At 40.5% G+C, this 18,861-nt stretch overlaps 3 protein-coding genes across 5 annotated transcripts in view; 2 read left to right on the forward strand and 1 right to left on the reverse strand.

The window, feature by feature from the left end:
* The first annotated feature begins 2,792 nt into the window (after positions 1-2,792).
* On the forward strand, positions 2,793-11,174 carry LOC135522865 (thioredoxin domain-containing protein 6-like). Of its 3 annotated transcripts, XM_064949509.1 has the most exons (15): positions 2,793-3,769; positions 3,923-3,980; positions 4,132-4,235; positions 4,601-4,672; positions 4,967-5,086; positions 5,177-5,258; positions 5,403-5,479; positions 5,598-5,690; positions 8,446-8,588; positions 8,828-9,009; positions 9,265-9,409; positions 9,778-9,885; positions 9,995-10,146; positions 10,375-10,519; positions 10,801-11,174. In XM_064949509.1, exons 1-15 carry the CDS (start codon positions 3,740-3,742, stop codon positions 11,018-11,020), a joined length of 1,731 nt encoding a protein of 576 aa, XP_064805581.1. In that variant the 5' UTR covers positions 2,793-3,739; the 3' UTR covers positions 11,021-11,174. The 3 variants fall into 3 exon arrangements, with proteins under 3 accessions (XP_064805581.1, XP_064805580.1, XP_064805582.1); XM_064949508.1 differs by lacking the exon at positions 2,793-3,769 and having other exon boundaries at positions 3,860-3,980; XM_064949510.1 differs by lacking the exons at positions 2,793-3,769; positions 4,601-4,672 and having other exon boundaries at positions 3,860-3,980.
* A 1,325-nt stretch (positions 11,175-12,499) lies between these two features.
* On the forward strand, positions 12,500-15,520 carry LOC135522870 (gamma-glutamyl hydrolase-like). The gene is made up of 9 exons (XM_064949518.1): positions 12,500-12,916; positions 13,590-13,698; positions 13,866-13,916; positions 14,012-14,096; positions 14,203-14,341; positions 14,533-14,639; positions 14,749-14,839; positions 14,965-15,099; positions 15,300-15,520. Exons 1-9 carry the CDS (start codon positions 12,826-12,828, stop codon positions 15,470-15,472), a joined length of 981 nt encoding a protein of 326 aa, XP_064805590.1. The 5' UTR covers positions 12,500-12,825; the 3' UTR covers positions 15,473-15,520.
* A 3,042-nt stretch (positions 15,521-18,562) lies between these two features.
* Positions 18,563-18,861, reverse strand: part of LOC135522869 (dipeptidyl aminopeptidase-like protein 6) — a 320,112-nt gene continuing 319,813 nt past the window's right edge. The window contains exon 26 of the mRNA XM_064949517.1: positions 18,563-18,721. Within this exon, the coding sequence (XP_064805589.1) occupies positions 18,572-18,721 (150 nt within the window). The 3' untranslated portion in view covers positions 18,563-18,571. The remainder of the gene's footprint in view (positions 18,722-18,861) is intronic.

The raw sequence follows: 18,861 nt of genomic DNA on the forward strand, positions 1-18,861 counted from the left end.
CAACTGGGTACTGGACTTCCTGACGGGCCACCCCCAGGTGATGAGGGTAGGCAACAACATCTCCACCCCGCAAGGGTGCGTTCTGAGCCCTCTCCTGTACTCCCTGTTCACCCACGACTGCGTGGCCACGCACGCCTCCAACTCAATCATCAAGTTTGCGGACGACGCAACAGTGGTAGGCTTGATTACCAACAAGGACGAGACGGCCTACAGGGAGGAGGTGAGGGCCCTCGGACTGTGGTGTCAGGAAAATAACCTCACACTCAACGTCAACAAAACTAAGGAGATGATTGTGGACTTCAGGAAACAGCAGAGGGAACACCCCCCTATCCACATCGATGGAACAGTAGTGGAGAGGGTAGTAAGTTTTAAGTTCCTCGGCATACACATCACAGACAGCATCGTGAATTGGTCCACCCACACAGACAGCATCGTGAAGAAGGCGCAGCAGCGCCTCTTCAACCTCAGGAGGCTGAAGAAATTCGGCTTGTCACCAAAAGCACTCACAAACTTCTACAGATGCACAATCGAGAGCATCCTGGCGGGCTGTATCACCGCCTGGTACGGCAACTGCTCCGCCCACAACCGTAAGGCTCTCCAGAGGGTAGTGAGGTCTGCACAACGCATCACCGGGGGCAAACTACCTGCCCTCCAGGACACCTACACCACCCGATGTTACAGGAAGGCCATAAAGATCATCAAGGACATCAACCACCCGAGCCACTGCCTGTTCACCCCGCTATCATCCAGAAGGCGAGGTCAGTACAGGTGCATCAAAGCTGGGACCGAGAGACTGAAAAACAGCTTCTATCTCAAGGCCATCAGACTGTTAAACAGCAACCACTAACATTGAGTGGCTGCTGCCAACACACTGACTCAACTCCAGCCACTTTAATAATGGGAATTGATGGGAAATGATGTAAAATATATCACTAGCCACTTTAAACAATGCTACCTAATATAATGTTTACATACCCTACATTATTAATTTCATATGTATACGTATATACTGTACTCTATATCATCCACTGCATTTGTATGTAATACATGTAGCACTAGCCACTTTAACTATGCCACATTGTTGCATTGTCGGAACTAGAAGCACAAGCATTTTGCTACACTCGCATTAACATCTTCTAACTATGTGTATGTGACAAATAAAATTTGATTCGATTTGTGAGCAGGTACACAACATTATATCCAAAGCTGTTCTGGCCGTGTTATGAATGATGTGGGCAGGACAACCTAAGCCGCTGCAGAGCATTTTTATCTTTGGTATGGACATTGACCCTCCCCAGCCTATTCAGTCCTCCTAAGTTGGTATTTGTTGTCGGCAGAGAATGTTTTCCAGGTTACATTTTTGGATGATCACCAGGACCTCAGCTGCAAATTCCTCTGCTGTTTTTCCATTCAATTCAACAAAATCAAGCAGTTTTGTTTCCACAGATGAGTTGCCACCATATATCTTACAATATCTGACTACTATTGACAGCAACTTTACATGTCCATGATTGAACGCATCAATGGACAGGGACACAAATTCAACCTGGTCTAGGTCCTGTGTTACCAAAGTAGTTGCCCATGTTGCTAACACGTTACTCACTATGGCGTCAAATTTTGTCCTAGCCCATGTAAACTTTGGCTCATAAAGCTTCCGTGTCAGTTGTGCTGTGCAGTCCATAGATCTGTAACTATGATTGTGTCACATAGTGTGGTATGCAAAGACACCCTCCTGCACAGCTAAACCATATTCTTCTTGGGAAGGCTCTACCTTCTTGAAGAATGTGGTGACAGAGGGCATACCAACACGGCCAATCAGAAATTTATGCTTTTTCGTCTGTTGATGTTCTACCACTGCCGTTCTTCCCCCGCTGCCAATTGGAAAAAGAGGAATTACTAAGGTTGCTGTGAACCATTCTATCGTCTTGAGCTGAGCGTATAAGCATAAATTCTCTCATCATGTTTTTCATAAAAAGTGCATTTCCGTTTCTTGGAAAGAGTCATTGTATCTCCTCTGTCTGTTCTTCACTCTCCTTGTGTCACTCTTCTTACTCTCTTAACTTTTTCTTCTCCTCCAATCTTTCTCCTCTTTTCTTCACCTTTCCACCTCACTCTTCAACACTCTCCTGGCTTCACTCTTTTTACTCCCTTAACTTTTAATTCTCCTTCCTCTCCAATCTGTATTAATAAATAGCATACTATTAGATAAAATACGTTGGTTAAGAGATTCCCATTGCTTGCCTCATATCTGTATTTTATCTCAAAAACATTGTTTGGAATAATAAATTGGCAAGGCTCTGTAACCATATCTTTACTTTTCCTCCTCTGTCTCCTTCACTCTTCTTCCTATCCCAGTCTTCCTCCTCTCCTTCCTCTCCACTACTAATGTTATCCATGAACATTTCTAAATATATTTTCACACTACTTATAATGCCAAATCATTAAAATTGTAATCTACAAAAATATTCTCAGAATTAATTGTGCATTCATTTAATATAATCTTAATATATTTTCAAAATAGCCTGTCCACTGCATGTTTACATGTGAACGTTTTTAACCTAGCTACCATAACAGTAGCTAGCTAACTTTAAACTTTAATTTAAAACCTTATAGAGCAGTTCATCTATCTATATAATATATTGTGACATTATAACATCACTAGCTAGTATCTCAAACGATTGTATCTTACCTGACTTGAAAAGACGTTTGTGGTGATGTTGTGGATTCACTTGACACTTGCTAGCTTCTGGCCGAGTTTTCCACTGCAGTTTTCTCTAAAACTATCGCGAGCAAGTAGTTAGTAGAAAAAGAAGAGTGAATGAAGCTTCTATAGCGAGCAGCCCCCTCTGTTGGCCTAAACAAGCACAACGCGATTGCGACGTCAACCGGTAGGCTCTGCTGCCCGGTCTTTCTTGCCAAGTAAAATATTTCACTTTGCGATCTGTTTTTAACGCACAGTTATAAACGGGGACATTTCCGGGGACAGGCCACCAAAAACGGGGACTGTCCCCGGAAAACGGGGACGTCTGGTCATCCAAATATATTAGCATCTAGGACAGAGTAGGAGGCAGTTCACTCTGGGCACGCTATTCATCCAAAAGTGAAAATGCTGCCCTCCTCCCAAAAAGGTTTTAAGCAAGTAATAACAGGCCAACGTTTTGTGACTGACAACGCCAATTGGTAACACATCGGCGAATCATGGATGCATAAACACTGACCAGGCTCACATAGCATGATATCAGAGTATTATCAACCAATTATTTCCCAATAAATGACTTTGTTATTCCAAACATAGCCCAATATGATCAATGACCGACCCACAGAGTTTCTAGTCGACCCTTTCGGGCGCCGAATAGGTACAGTACACTGTACGCACGTACTTGTAAGGCAGAGATGGCTGTTCCAAACGTATATTTCTTACTCGCTAGCTACATTTCAATTTATCAAAGCAAGGTGTGGCCAATGACATATTTCTAGCTAGTTATGAAGTCCTAAGTCATAGCAATTGCATACTTTCAAACGGAAAGAATGTTTGAAAGAGTGACTGTTGTTACGGTAACGTTAACAGTATTATTGCTGCCAGCTGTTTAGCCTGCTTACAGTATCACTGGCAACTTTTGACGGTTTAACTGGCTAGCAATCTAACGTCCGCCCGTTGCTTTTTCCCCCACAAGTTGTGATAACAAAAACAGCCATGTGAATGAATCAATAATTATTTTAATATATTTACATTTAGAAAATGTCAAGGAAAAAGGACGTCCAAATTCAAGTAAGTTTGTCTACAACTAGCTAACGTTAACTCCCAACACATATTTATTGTTGTTCATCAGCAGTACAGTAACAGTAGCCGCAAGTCATTCTTTGAAATAATTAAATGTGTCTAAAGTACTTTACATTGTCATTTTTAAATATCATTTTACAGATTGAAATATCTTCTGAAGAACAATGGGAGGAAGCATTGTCAGGCCCAGGACTTCTTGGTAGGCAGCTCTCAAAGGTTGTCACGTAGTAAATATGAGTTGGTTGAATTTTCTTTAATGAGTGGTCATGCTGTCATATAATGAACTAAGAAGCTGTCAGACTGCTGTAGTTTTGATATGAGGAGTAATATGCTGATATCCATGATTGTAGTAATAGAAGTCTACCAGAGATGGTGTGGGCCATGCAAGGCTGTGCAGAACATCTTCAGAAAATTGAGGAGTGAATATGGAGATGACCTGTTGCGCTTCGCTGTGGTAAGTTAAGGCATTTTCAGCTATCATCACGTCAGATTCTGATCCTGGTACACTTCTGGTAACCCTGCGCATTAAAACCTAGCCAAACTAATTCCGGTACCTGTCTGTATGTGGGAGGTCCATGATCCAGACCCTACCAGACCAGTAGCCTGGGTGGAGGTCCAATGTCAACACCTGGGTCGTGTTTATTAAGGCATGCAACGTAAAATGTTCTAGAAAGTTTTGCAACAGGTCCCTTCAGTCTTTTTTCTTATTTTTGTTGTAAATTGAACACAACTTCCATCTGGGCCTCTGGAAATCCATACCCTTTTTGAAAAAGAAACTGCTGTAAATTGTCATAAGTGCTCTGTTTAACTCACTTTCAGGGGGAGGCCAGCAGTTTACTTGAGTTAAGTTCACTTAAAGGGAAATGTCAACCAGTCTTCCTTTTCTACTCTGTAAGTAGTGAGCTTATAACAGCACCATAATATTGTCATGATCTTATATCACTGAATGTCAAGTTACAGACAGTGTACTTTTTATGCATCAGAATAGTTTGACAGGTGTTATGACATATGATATGTCACTTACCCACTAACACAAGGCTGTGTTAGCACACCTGTGATAATTGTGTCATAACCATGAGAATTGTCCAAAAATATACTGTTTTTAGTTGGTGTAATATACTATTTTGACATTTGTGCTAAGAGTAAACCTTTCATTTGGCATCGTGGTGTGCTCTGCTGTTTCAGGGTGGTACATTGGTGTCAATAGTAAGAGGAGTCAATGGACCTCTTCTACAAAAAACTATGTTGGAACTGGTGGATCAAGAGAAGAAGAAGCAAGAACTGGGCTCAAAATATGTACCTGAAGTAAGAGGTTCCTAACATTTTCACCTGTAAGGGGTCTACAGACTGGTATACTGATTAGCATTTTGAACCCACCGTCAAACTTTCAAACAGGTCCACAAGCTTTTCTTAGAGGACAATCATCAAGCAAGAAAAGAGCCTCAGACGACCCAAAATGCCGACATAGAAATTGGCGGTATGTCACCAATTTCACTGCTAGAATACTGCTAAATCGTTTCTTACTGCATGCATATATTTTCGTTTAACATTTTGTTGATATTAAATGGTTTGGGTAAGTTTGAATGGAGGGGATTTGAGGAAGTCTTGTGTGTGCCATTAGATCATGGAACATACCATGTGGTCATCATAAAGCCAGATGCTGTAGTAGGAGGTCAAGTGGAAGGAATCATACAAAAAGTAAGGCGTTTACTTCTAAGTGCTTCACATTAAATTCTTATAGTCTATCCTTGTTCATGTTATTGCATTTTACTTGAATATAATAGCTGCATTTAACTCACAAATGCATTGTGCATAGGCTTTAGATGCTGGTTTTTCAATTGTTGCGGAGGAGGAGAGGGTGTTGGATGAAGAGCAAATTCATGCTTTTTATAAGGAGAAAGCCAAAGAGGTGGGTGAAAGCAAGACAGAAGAACTTTACTTCTTACTATGCTGCACAATTGTATCAGTATCACCCAATTGCATCCAGATACCTTAGAGCAGGAGTTTTCATTTAACAACATGATTTTTTTTTATACAGTGCCTTGCGAAAGTATTCGGCCCCCTTGAACTTTGCGACCTTTTGCCACATTTCAGGCTTCAAACATAAAGATATAAAACTGTATTTGTTTGTGAAGAATCAACAACAAGTGGGACACAATCATGAAGTGGAACGACATTTATTGGATATTTCAAACTTTTTTAACAAATCAAAAACTGAAAAATTGGGCGTGCAAAATTATTCAGCCCCCTTAACCTCTTGAAACTCTAGGGGCGCTATATCATTTTTGGATAAAAAGACGTGCCCGTTTTAAGCGCAATATTTTGTCAGAAAAAAATGCTCGACTATGCATATAATTGGTAGCTTTGGAAAGAAAACACTCTGACGTTTCCAGAACTGCAAAGATATTTTCTGTGCGTGCCCTAGAACGTGAGCTTCAGGCAAAACCAAGATGAGACGGCATCCAGGAAATGAGCAGGATTTTTGAGGCTCTGTTTTCCATTGTCTCCTTATATGGCTGTGAATGTGAGAGGAGTAAGTCTGCCCTTTCTGTCGTTTCCCCAAGGTGTCTGCAGCATTGTGATGTATTTGTAGGCATATCATTGGAAGATTGACCATAAGAGACCACATTTACCAGGTGTCCACCCGGTGTCCTGCGCCGAAATTGGTGCGCAAAAGTCAGCTGCAAGTATTTTTCCACAGAATTCAGAGAAGAATGCAGGCTTCCACGAACAATATATCAATGAAGAGATATGTGAAAAAACACCTTGAGGATTGATTCCAAACAACGTTTGCCATGTTTCGGTCGATATTATGGAGTTAATTCGGAAAAAGTTTGACGTTGTAGGTGACTGAATTTTCGGTTCGTTTCGGTAGCCAAATGTGATGTACAAAACGGAGCGATTTCTCCTACACACAGACGCTTTCAGGAAAAACTGCGCATTTGGTATGTAACTGAGAGTCTCCTCATTGAAAACATCCGAAGCTCTTCAAAGGTAAATGATTTTATTTATTTGGTTATCTGGTTTTTGTGAAAATGTTGCGTGCTAAATGCTACTCAAAATGCTAAGCTAGCTTAGCATACTCTTACACAAATTAGTCAATTGCTATGGTTCAAAAGCATATTTTGAAAATCTGAGATGACAGTGTTGCTAAGAAAAGGCTAAGCTTGAGAGTAGGCGCATTATTTTCATTTTATTTGCGATTTTCAGAAATCGTTAACGTTGCGTTATGCTAATGAGCCTGAGGCTTTAGTCACGATCCCGGATCCGTTAATACTTTGTAGCGCCAACTTTTGCTGCGATTACAGCTGTAAGTCGCTTGGGGTATGTCTCTATCAGTTTTGCACATCGAGAGACTGAAATTTTTTCCCATTCCTCCTTGCAAAACAGCTTGAGCTCAGTGAGGTTGGATGGAGAGCATTTGTGAACAGCAGTTTTCAGTTCTTTCCACAGATTCTCGATTGGATTCAGGTTTGGACTTCGACTTGGCCATTCTAACACCTGGATATGTTTATTTTTTAACCATTCCATTGTAGATTTTGCTTTATGTTTTGGATCATTGTCTTGTTGGAAGACAAATCTCCGTCCCAGTCTCAGGTCTTTTGCAGACTCCATCAGGTTTTCTTCCAGAATGGTCCTGTATTTGGCTCCATCCATCTTCCTATCAATTTTAACCATCTTCCCTGTCCCTGCTGAAGAAAAGCAGGCCCAAACCATGATGCTGCCACCACCATGTTTGACAGTGGGTATGGTGTGTTCAGGGTGATGAGCTGTGTTGCTTTTACGCCAAACATAATGTTTTGCATTGTTGCCAAAAAGTTCAATTTTGGTTTCATCTGACCAGAGCACCTTCTTCCACATGTTTGGTGTGTCTCCCAGGTGGCTTGTGGCAAACTTTAAACGACACTTTTTATGGATATCTTTAAGAAATGGCTTTCTTCTTGCCACTCTTCCATAAAGGCCAGATTTGTGCAATATACGACTGATTGTTGTCCTATGGACAGAGTCTCCCACCTCAGCTGTAGATCTCTGCAGTTCATCCAGAGTGATCATGGGCCTCTTGGCTGCATCTCTGATCAGTCTTCTCCTTGTATGAGCTGAAAGTTTAGAGGGACGGCCAGGTCTTGGTAGATTTGCAGTGGTCTGATACTCCTTCCATTTCAATATTATCGCTTGCACAGTGCTCCTTGGGATGTTTAAAGCTTGGGAAATGTTTTTGTATCCAAATCCGGCTTTAAACTTCTTCACAATAGTATCTCGGACCTGCCTGGTGTGTTCCTTGTTCTTCATGATGCTCTCTGCGCTTTTAACGGACCTCTGAGACTATCACAGTGCAGGTGCATTTATACGGAGACTTGATTACACACAGGTGGATTGTATTTATCATCATTAGTCATTTAGGTCAACATTGGATCATTCAGAGATCCTCACTGAACTTCTGGAGAGAGTTTAAAAAGTTTAAAATATCCAATAAATGTCGTTCCACTTCATGATTGTGTCCCACTTGTTGATTCTTCACAAAAAATACAGTTTTATATCTTTATGTTTGAAGCCTGAAATGTGGCAAAAGGTCGCAAAGTTCAAGGGGGCCGAATACTTTCGCAAGGCACTGTATATACATGACAATTTTCTCAATCTGACTAGAGTGATTTTTTATTTTCTAGCCAGCGTTTGTGAAGGCCATGTCTAGTGGGCCTGTCCACGCCTTGATTCTGTCTAAGGGAGACGAGGTGGGTGAAGGAGAGTCTCATTCATTGACAACCATCATAGATCCTGAACACGCTGAGCTCATCCAACCAAAGAAAAGGTTTGGGTTCTCAGTGCAGTTTGCTGAGTAGATTAAACACACATGCGCGATGCACAATCGTACCACATCATGCAACCGATTGCAGATTTGAGAGGTTTGATGAAACGTACCAGAAATCAGTTAACATTTCCTTGTTTCTTTCTCTTAAACCTGAATATTGTTTTTGTAAAATCTTACAACAACAAAACTTGCAAGCAAAATTAATACAAAGTATGTGTGTTTTGGGTGATCTCTCTTAGGTCAAAGGTTGTACAGGAGGTGGATCTGGGCATGTCAGAAAGCAGCACTGAGGTGGCTAGCAGGCAACTGGCATACTTCTTTCCCACCTTTGATTTTTCTTTAGAGATGCATGCTGGATCCAATGCAAGGATTGAAAAGACTCTTGCTCTTATTCGTCCAAGTCTTCTCAAGGAGAAAAAAGGTATCTTCTACTTTTATGTTTTACATTTTATGCCAGAAGTAAGTCCTAGCTCCTTTTATGAGTGGTTCAAAGTGGTTCAAATCTTCTTCGAGTTGCATTTTTCAATGAACATGTTCTAAAGTCAAAACCATAAATATGCAGGTCTTATTATTATTGTTTAGTAATACTAGTCATGCCAATGTGTACCTTGTTGCTCCACCTGTTCATTTCTGTACTTACTGACTGAGATTCTGGTTTGCTTTTCAACATGACAAGATGAGATCTTGAAGACTATCCATGACTCTGGCTTCCAGATAGCGATGCAGAGGGAGGTAACCCTCACAGAGGACCAGGCCAAAGAATTCTACAAGGAGCATGAGGGCACTGACTTTTTCCCATGTCTAATTAACCATATGACCAGGTGACAAACTCCCACAATAATTTGCTTAGTAGTGATGTGGCGTACTGAATGACAAAATACAATTGATAGATGATCTAATATTTAATTTTAATAGGCAAGTCAGTTAAGAACAAATTCTTATTTTCAATGACAGCCTAGGAACAGTGGGTTAACTGCCTGTTCAGGGGCAGAACAACAGATCTGTACCTTGTCAGCTCAGGGATTTGAACTTGCAACCTTTCGGTTACTAGTCCAACACTCTAACCACTAGGCTACCCTGCACAGTTTACAGTGACTAAATGTAAGGTAAATGATTGGCTACTGATTGTGGTGAATCGACAGCTTGTACTTTCTGACAGAAGTGTTTTGTTTCCCTTGTTGTATCGCAGTGGCCCTGTGTTGGCTTTGGCTTTGACTCGAGATGATGCAATCCAACACTGGAGAGGTTTACTGGGTCCAAAAGTCTTGGATGAGGCCAAAGAAAGATTCCCTGAAAGGTAGCAACTGGGGAACACTTCATTTGGATAGTCCTAGTTCATTTCATATTATTTATGTATGTTCAATTAACTGTCTCATCTCGCCACTGTAATTGTGCTTCATTCCTAGTCTGCGAGCCCAGTTTGCAATCGACAATGTGACCATCAACCAGATTCATGGCAGCTCTACTCCCGAGGAGGCTCAGAGAGATCTCAACCGCTTTTTCCCCACAGAGCACACACTGGCCGTGATCAAACCTGACTCTACACAAGAACACAAAGGTATAGTATCTGGGTCTCTGTCCTAACTTCATGGTTATTTATCCAGGCAATGTTAATATGTTTGCCTCATTATGGATAGATGGTTGTTATAGGTTGTTTCAGTTTTAATGTATTTAAAGCACTCTTACAACAAATACATTTGCAAATTGTTGTTTTAAAGAGACAAGTATTGTTTCTGTCATGACATTGAATGTCAGTGAACATTGTGGCTGTTGATCTTTATTTCAGATACCATTATGAATCAAATTAAAGAGGCTGGGTTTAGTATTTCACAAGTGAAAGAAACCAAACTGACACGAGAGATGGCAGAGGAGTTCTACAAAGACCACAAAGGGAAGGACTTCTTTAATAGCCTGGTTGACTACATGTCACAGTGAGTTGACATGTTCTTTAACATTCAAGACCTGCAATCATTTGAGTTTATAGTTTGCTAGAATGAAACTTAAGTCTTGACCGGGGTTTGGATTTATTCTATTCCATTTCAGGAGATTTATTCAAATACTTATTCAACAATTGAAAAGTGCAATTTCTTTTCAATTAGAAATTGGAATTTTGATTAACTTCCTAAATGTATCAGATTTAAATTGAACTGACCCCAACCCAGGTCTTGACATTGCATCAGCTTTAACGGCCGATTTGATTTATCTTTTGTAGAGGTCCATCTATCATGATGATCCTGAGCAAAGAAAACGCTATCGCAGAATGGAGAGAGATGATGGGGCCTGCCGATCCTGAACAGGCCATGCAAGTCAAACCCGACTCTCTACGTGCACAGTTTGCCAAAAGCATCTTGGAGAACGCCGTGCACGGCTCGTCCAATGTCCAGCACGCCATGGACAATATCAAGTTCATTTTTGGGGATATACCGTCATAAACACTGGAAAACCGATAACCCCACACATAGGTTTAATAATGCCTACATGTGAGTAGACTTGAAGATTGTATTGAATGGGGAGTTGGAGGGAACCTACTGTATAAGTATACTATTGTTTTAGATATTTACAATAATAAAATACAAATTGAATTTACAGATTTGAGCAATCATGTTTTCCCCCATGGACATTTTTATGTGTTTTCATGTACTACAGATTTTGTGTTGCGGTAGACTTTTAATCTGTATTTTCATCATGAGCTTTATGTATCCTGCTCTACGCACCTTTAGGAAATGAACACCTGAGGGTGCCAAATACTTGTCCGACAAACCCTTCTGATATTTTCATACAGTATATATGCAGTGTACAAAACATGGGGAATCAGGGGAATCCAGGTGAAAGCTATGATCCCTTATTGATGTCACTTGTTAAATCTACTTCAGTCAGTGTAGATGAAGGGGAGGAGACAGGTTAAATAAGGATTTTTAAGCCTTGAGACATGGCTTGTTTATGGGTGCCATTCAAAGGGTAAATGGGCAAGGCAAAAGATTGAAGTGCCGTTGAACGAGGTATGGTAATAGGTGCACCGGTTTGAGTGTCAAGAACTGCAACGCTGCTGGGTATTTCACGCTCAACAGTTTCCATTTTGTATCAAGAATGGTCCACCACCTAATGGGCATTCAGCAAACTTCACAACTGAGGAAAATAATTGGAGTTGACGTGGGCAAGCATCCCTATGCCCGATGAATACTCCGGCACATAAAACCTAATGGTAAAACCTGGTAATGGTTCAAATATTTTTTGCACCATTCATTTTTCATCTGGAATTGTAGAACTACTTAATTTAAAGCCTGTGTTTTGAAACTTTGGAGTCAACATGGGACAGCATCCCTGTGGAACATCTTGTAGAGTCCATGTCCGGACGAATTGAGACTGTTCTGAGGGCAAAAGGTGGGTGCAATTCAAAAGCAGGAAGGTGTTCCTAATGTTTTGTACAGTCAGTGAATATTAATGGATGAAGAATGGATGAATTAATCTAATCCCTCTCAGCATTGTGGATGTATGCATGCAAAAAAAGTTTTACTTCCTTTATGTTCCTCATAACATGTTGGACGCCGGTCTGCATTGTACATTGTACTTTGTACATGCAGTTACATTGTACAGAAAGAGAGGACATGAAACAGTGTACCTGCCACCATTTTAAGTTAAACTTGCAGCTATCCCATGGCATAGCAGGCCTTCATATTAGAAATACTGTATCCAACATAAAGTAAACCAATTTTTTTTAGCTATTTAGAACAATATCACTTGCTATCACTTAAAATATATGGTTATTTTAAAATGTTATTTACATTTCAATATGGTCAAGGTTCAGGACTTTTATCAAAGATATTATAGAAAAACAGAAAACCTTTCCTCTACAATTTGTACTTTTATTTTGAAGGCTAAAAACCGGATGTGCCATTCACGCATTTAGTAAAAACAGGTTGGCCACAAGTTATAAACTTCGCCTATTTCTACGTGATCTTAAACCTAACCTCAACACACTGCTAACCTTATGCCTAACCACAAATTAAGACCATAAAGAATTTTTGTTTTCATACATTTCTACGATATGCCAATTTTGACTTTGTGCCTGTGCTATTTAGTGGAAATGATAAACAAAAAATGAAACCATGCAACCGACTCTTCAACCACAACCTATATTGTTGTTTGCTCTGTCACCATCGAGACCTCTTTAGACGGAGATAATCACATTTTTAAGAATAAATATTTGATCCAGGCATTGCGGAAACACGTTTAGAGAATGAGCAGTATCGCCCTACTGTTTTGTTTCGCCTTTTCAATTTTGTCCTCCTCGTGCACAGTGCCGAAGAGGAACGACATGCCGATAATCGGTAAGTTTGCTGCATCACATGACTGATTACATGAAACTACAGTGTTACATCATGTATACTGAACAAAAATATAAACGCAACAATTTCAAAGAGTTTACTGTGTTACAGTTCATATAAGGAAATCAGTCAATGTCAATACGTTCATTAGGCTGTAATCTATGAATTTCACATAATGGATGGGACTTGGACCCACTTGGCACTTGGGGAGCCAGATCCAGCCAATCGGAATTATTTTTTCCCCCACAATAGGGCTTTTTAACAGAAATAAATACTCCTCAACACTTTACACGTTGCTCTTATGCTTTTGTTCAGTGTATATTTATTATAAAATATACCATATACCTATAAAGATCTAGCTAACACATATTAACACTTCCTTCTAAACAATAGTTGATTATGTGTGAATTGAACATTTGCATTGTAGCCCGTTTCAAATTCCTCTTTGACAACCAAAACAAACCATAGTGAAGCTATAGTCAGTCCTTAGAATGATACTATTTTCTATTATTAATGTATCCCATTCAGAGTAGGCCTACAGCACAGGCTATTCTTCAAATTCAAGGGGTATTTAATTACTTGAAATAATTGGAAATCTTACGGATTGTGGCTTTACTGAAAATACATTAACTTTAAACTCGCTGTAATTCACTAAAATGTATCTGTGATTTCCTAGGTGTCTTGGCTCAGGAGGTAGACTCACCTCAACCACAGAAGGCCTCTTATATAGCTGCATCGTATGTCAAGTTTCTGGAGTCTGCAGGAGCTAGAGTCGTCCCTGTGATGTAAGGTGTATGTATTAGATTGGTAATGTAGTTGAGGACTCAACAGCCTTTCAAATGTGGTTATGAATTACCATATCTATTAAAAGTGGATTGAATATTCTCTTAGATAGGCCTAATATTAATTTTCTATGTACGTTACATATACCTTGTTCCTGTGATTTCTACAGGATAAATCAGACACTGGAAGAGTACAAAACACTGTTTAACTCCATTAATGGGTAGGTGTCAACTATGCTATTTGCTGTACAAGACCCACTGTCATGTTGTTTTTGTCTTCTATAAAATGATCTATATACCCCTCACCCGCCTCTAGAATACTCTATCCTGGTGGTGATGCTAGCATCGTTTCATCTGGGTATGCGAACGCTGCTAGAATCTTTTACGAGCTTGCCATAGAGGTATGACATGTTCCTTTTGATACTTTCACATAGTCTTCATCGATATGTGGGAGAAAAACCTGTTCTAAATGGAAAAGGTGATTATATAAAAATCTGGACTTTTTAGGCCAACTCGAGGGGGGACTATTTCCCTGTATGGGGTACCTGTCTTGGATTTGAGGAATTGACATACCTGACCAGCGGAAAGAAGCTCCTATCCAAAACCAACACCAGTGGTGTGATGTTGCCACTGGTTTTCACTAACGGTATGTTGTACCTGTTCACATACAGATATGAGAAAAAATATAACTCATCAGATTGTACCAGAATCGCATTTTCCAATTGATCACAAATGTATGAACATGTACATTTATCTAAATGCTGAACGAACACACTCACAGTCACACCAAAACAACAATCTCTAACTTGGAGTAATGTGAAGTTATTACACTTTAAGGATCCAGAGAGAGTAAGCTGTTCAAGGGCTTTCCAGCAGAGGTCCTGGATGCCTTGGCCTCTGAGCCAATCACTGAAAACTCTCATGAATTGAGTCTCACTCTGGAGGTATGACCATGTGCAGTGTCTGAACAATCACCAAATGTCACAAGTAATAGGCTTTTCTGTATCCTCTGTAGCATTAATTGTGAACTAGTCATTCAACATTGCATTCCAGAGTTATAACAACAATACAGACCTTAGGAAGTTCTACAAAGTCTTGACTACAAACAGTGATGGGAAAATAGAGTTTGTGTCAACTATGGAAGGTAAAGCACATTCATTGTTTTAACTTAGCAAACACTAGAGTATAGAGTACTAGAGTAACTTAAACTGGAACATGTACTTACATGTACATAAGATGACATTGATAGGTTCAATGTTTCTTCTGTAGCATACAGTTTCCCCATCTATGGAACCCAGTGGCACCCTGAAAAGAATGCATTTGAATGGACAAGGCCGTACATTCCACACTCGCCATCGGCTGTTAAGACCACTTTCTTTTTGGCTGATTTCGTGGTCAATGAAGGTAGCTATTACAGTACTGTGTGGCAAAATATCACTGAATCTATTGTATTCCTCTCAATATGTAGCGTGACGTTATTGTAATGGGGAGAGTTATTGAATGCACCCCCCTTGGCTGTGCCATGAAGGGTGCGTTCAAGATCAAACTCCACATGTTAATGTTTTAATCACTAATCTATGCCGATCATTTTTTTTCATTAACAGCTAGAAAGAATTTTCACAAATTTGAGGATGAAGAGGTGGAGAAGAGAGCACTGATATACAACTACAATCCTGTGTACACTGGAAACATTTTTGCCTTTGAACAAACATTACTTTTGAGTATTGTTTTTGAATGGAGTGAGTGTCATTCAACACATTTCTTTCAATCAATGTAAACAACACTTATTGCTGTACATTTCTGTAAATTAAAAGTTTGATTTGTATGTTTTGGTAATGGTTTTACAAAGATTTAAGTAACTGATGACATTTAAGTTGTTGAATGACTATGTACCACGTCTATGTTTTTGAACAAACCTAAAAGCATTTCACAATCTATCCAGACTGGCAAGGTAACGAGGAACCACATGAACTAAAGGCACTTTCAATGGAGATTTTTAATCCAGGACTAGCCTTAATCTGTGTACAGGAAACCGGCCAACATATTCAGTATTTGTGACTTGTTCAGTAATAGAACCCACAAGCTTTGTTTTGGCAGCTTGATTTCTCATCTTATTGTTTTATTATACAACAAGACATTTGGTTGATTTGAGTAAACGCTTGAGGATGCATTTTTTTTGTCTTTTACAATAAAGTGGATAAATTAACATGAAGTAGAGAACATTCACAATTTTGCAATAACAACCAAAATAGATAAACTACAGAGTACAATGATAAAATACGTTTTATTCTAACATTTACCCCCATGCCACATACTGCCACGCTGTCTCTTGTACTATTTTGGATTTACTTGACAAAAGTCCATCTTCACGTTCAATCACAGTGTCAGAAATGTCACCATCGCAAAGTCCACTTTAAACTCAACCCAAGGACTGAAACAGAAGGGGGAAAATGTATATTCAAATGTAACTTTCAAAATGCATTTATGCACAAATAACACTCAGCTATTAAAATACAAATGATATTTGAGTAACATTTACACATCAAGCTGAAGAGACTGGGATCTCAATCATGATACTACTGTAAATGTAATTCAACCCAGTACGGAACATTCAAGATGGAAAAAATACTATTTTGAAACAGAGCTATCACAGATCGCATTGAGTTGCAAATAACTTGATAACATGCATTGACAAAGTAACAGAATGATCGTTCAGATAAAATGCAGACTTGTGGCTCAAGAATTCACGTTTTTAGATAGCAGTCCAACCTAAAAAAAATAAACAAATAATCCTTTGTATTTCATCCTGTAAAGATTGAGATAATGATTCTAAGCTATTAATTACCTTATAGACAAATGTATTACTTTTTGCCATAAAACAACACAATTCTACAGTGGCACCTCAAACCCACCAATTGACTTAATACTTCAATAGCCATTTACTAAAACATCATTTTATGTGGTCGTTAGCTTGACAAACCATTTCGTTACCATTTGAACATCTGTAAAATAATGTGCAGATACATGCAGCTACTGTTTACATCTATTTTGGCAATTGGGTATATTTGGAACTGAAGAAGACCATTTCTTACTTGACTGTTGATATAATGCCATACCTACTCTATGACAACATTACAAAGTGTTCACAGATTAGAGTGAAGGTTTAACCAACAGTAGTTAGTGCCATGATCAGCAGAACATTTATTTACAATGAGCCATGTTGTATTTAGTTTTCACAAAAGGAGTCCATAAAAAGGACTGCTCACTCCCAAAGTAAGGCACAGTGACTAAAATATAATATATATGCTTCAATTTCCAAAGGACTGGTGGGAGTATTATACAATAAGCAGAGAATGAGGAGAACATTTTGTAACAAAACAAACCGGTGATTCTGTTCACATCCTTCTCTTCTTTTCATGACATGGAGTCTACACCATTTAAATACATACTTGCGGCTACAAGAAGATTCCAAGATCAGGACAAACTTGAACACTGAAAAAACGAAGTATCAATACCCAAAGAAGGGAATGTTTTTCATGTGCTACTTTACAGAGGAATAACATACACAAGCACAGTTCAACATGAAAATGTATTTTCACGATTTTAAAAATAGGAGCAGACACCCTACCCTCGACCCACAGACACGGGGCTGGAACCTGTTTGACCCATAAAATCCCATGTGGCGCCTGTAACTTTGACCCCAAAGTTTGTGCTATAAGTCTTTCCTCTCCTCACTGACTGGTAAAGTTTGCGTGTGGAGTTTGATGTTCCCTCCCTCTCACCAGTCATTTGGAATCCGAGGAGCACGCCTATTCCTGACACGACCGCTGTTCCAGATATGACGTCAGCTAATGATCCCTCCATCATAAAGTTGTATTCATTGTGTCGATGTCAACAAAATGGCTGCAGATGGTCTCTGGTGGAGTCGTGGTGACTCAAAAGGTGAAGAAGAGGAGGAGTAGGAGGACAAAAATGGGATGAGGAGATAAGCAAGCATCTGCAGCACGGAAGTCTCAGGAATGATCTGCAACACGGCAGTCTCAGGGTTGATCTGCAACGCGGCAGTCTCAGGGATGATCTGCAGCACGGCAGTCTCAGGGATGATCTGCAGCGCGGCAGTCTCAGGGATGATCTGCAGCGCGGCAGTCTCAGGGATGATCTGCAGCGCGGCAGTCTCAGGGATGATCTGCAACGCGGCAGTCTCAGGGATGATCTGCAGCGCGGCAGTCTCAGGGATGATCTGCAACACGGCAGTCTCAGGGATGATCTGCAACGCGGCAGTCTCAGGGTTGATCTGCAACGCGGCAGTCTCAGGGATGATCTGCAACACGGCAGTCTCAGGGATGATCTGCAACGCGGCAGTCTCAGGGTTGATCTGCAACGCGGCAGTCTCAGGGAAGATCTGCAACATGGCAGTCTCAGGGATGATCTGCAACGCGGCAGTCTCAGGGTTGATCTGCAACGCGGCAGTCTCAGGGATGATCTGCAACGTGGCAGTCTCAGGGATGATCTGCAACGCGGCAGTCTCTGGGATGATCTGCAACGCGGCAGTCTCAGGGTTGATCTGCAACGCGGCAGTCTCAGGGTTGATCTGCAACGTGGCAGTCTCAGGGTTGATCTGCAACGTGGCAGTCTCAGGGTTGATCTGCAACGTGGCAGTCTCAGGGTTGATCTGCAACGTGGCGGTCTCAGGGATGATCATGCTGAAATGCAGGGGAATCACATAAAGTGAAAACAAAACAAAAAAAGGGCCAAAGAAAGTTTAAACCAAGAGGAGCTTGCATATCATGTGGACTGTAGAAACCAGGTATGGGGGCTGGCATTGTGCTTGGGCGCGGACTGGAGCTCTGGTTTGGGGGGATTGGTTTTGCCCAGGCTAACCCTCTTCTTCGATCTCCTCCTCCAGTATCTCCTCGAACACGTTGTCCGGTAGCCGGAAACACTCCTCGAAGAAGTTGACCAGTGACTGGCTGAGGTGCTGCCGCGTGGCCTCGGTGTGGATGAAGTGGCCCTCGTCTGGGTAGATCTGAGGGGGAACACAGCACACTGGTCACGACACATCCAATCACATTTCTCTGGATGCACATCTAGGCCATATAAACATAGTATTATTAACATCATCAATCAAGCCCCTTAATTTAAAGTATCAGACAACTCCCAGTGGCG

Source organism: Oncorhynchus masou, chromosome 30 (genome assembly GCF_036934945.1).
Source record: "Oncorhynchus masou masou isolate Uvic2021 chromosome 30, UVic_Omas_1.1, whole genome shotgun sequence".
NCBI lineage: Eukaryota > Metazoa > Chordata > Actinopteri > Salmoniformes > Salmonidae > Oncorhynchus > Oncorhynchus masou.

Excerpts from the sequence above, each read along its gene's own strand:
- LOC135522865 (XM_064949508.1), top strand. The coding sequence starts at position 3,875 with ATGTGTCTAAAGTACTTTACATTGTCATTTTTAAATATCATTTTACAG. Across the intron at positions 3,981-4,131 it reads GTCAGGCCCAGGACTTCTTG|TAATAGAAGTCTACCAGAGA; the intron begins GTAGGCAGCTCT and ends CCATGATTGTAG. Across the intron at positions 5,480-5,597 it reads TGGAAGGAATCATACAAAAA|GCTTTAGATGCTGGTTTTTC; the intron begins GTAAGGCGTTTA and ends CATTGTGCATAG.
- LOC135522870 (XM_064949518.1), top strand. The coding sequence starts at position 12,826 with ATGAGCAGTATCGCCCTACTGTTTTGTTTCGCCTTTTCAATTTTGTCC. Across the intron at positions 14,342-14,532 it reads GCCACTGGTTTTCACTAACG|GATCCAGAGAGAGTAAGCTG; the intron begins GTATGTTGTACC and ends TTACACTTTAAG. Across the intron at positions 14,640-14,748 it reads AATTGAGTCTCACTCTGGAG|AGTTATAACAACAATACAGA; the intron begins GTATGACCATGT and ends ATTGCATTCCAG.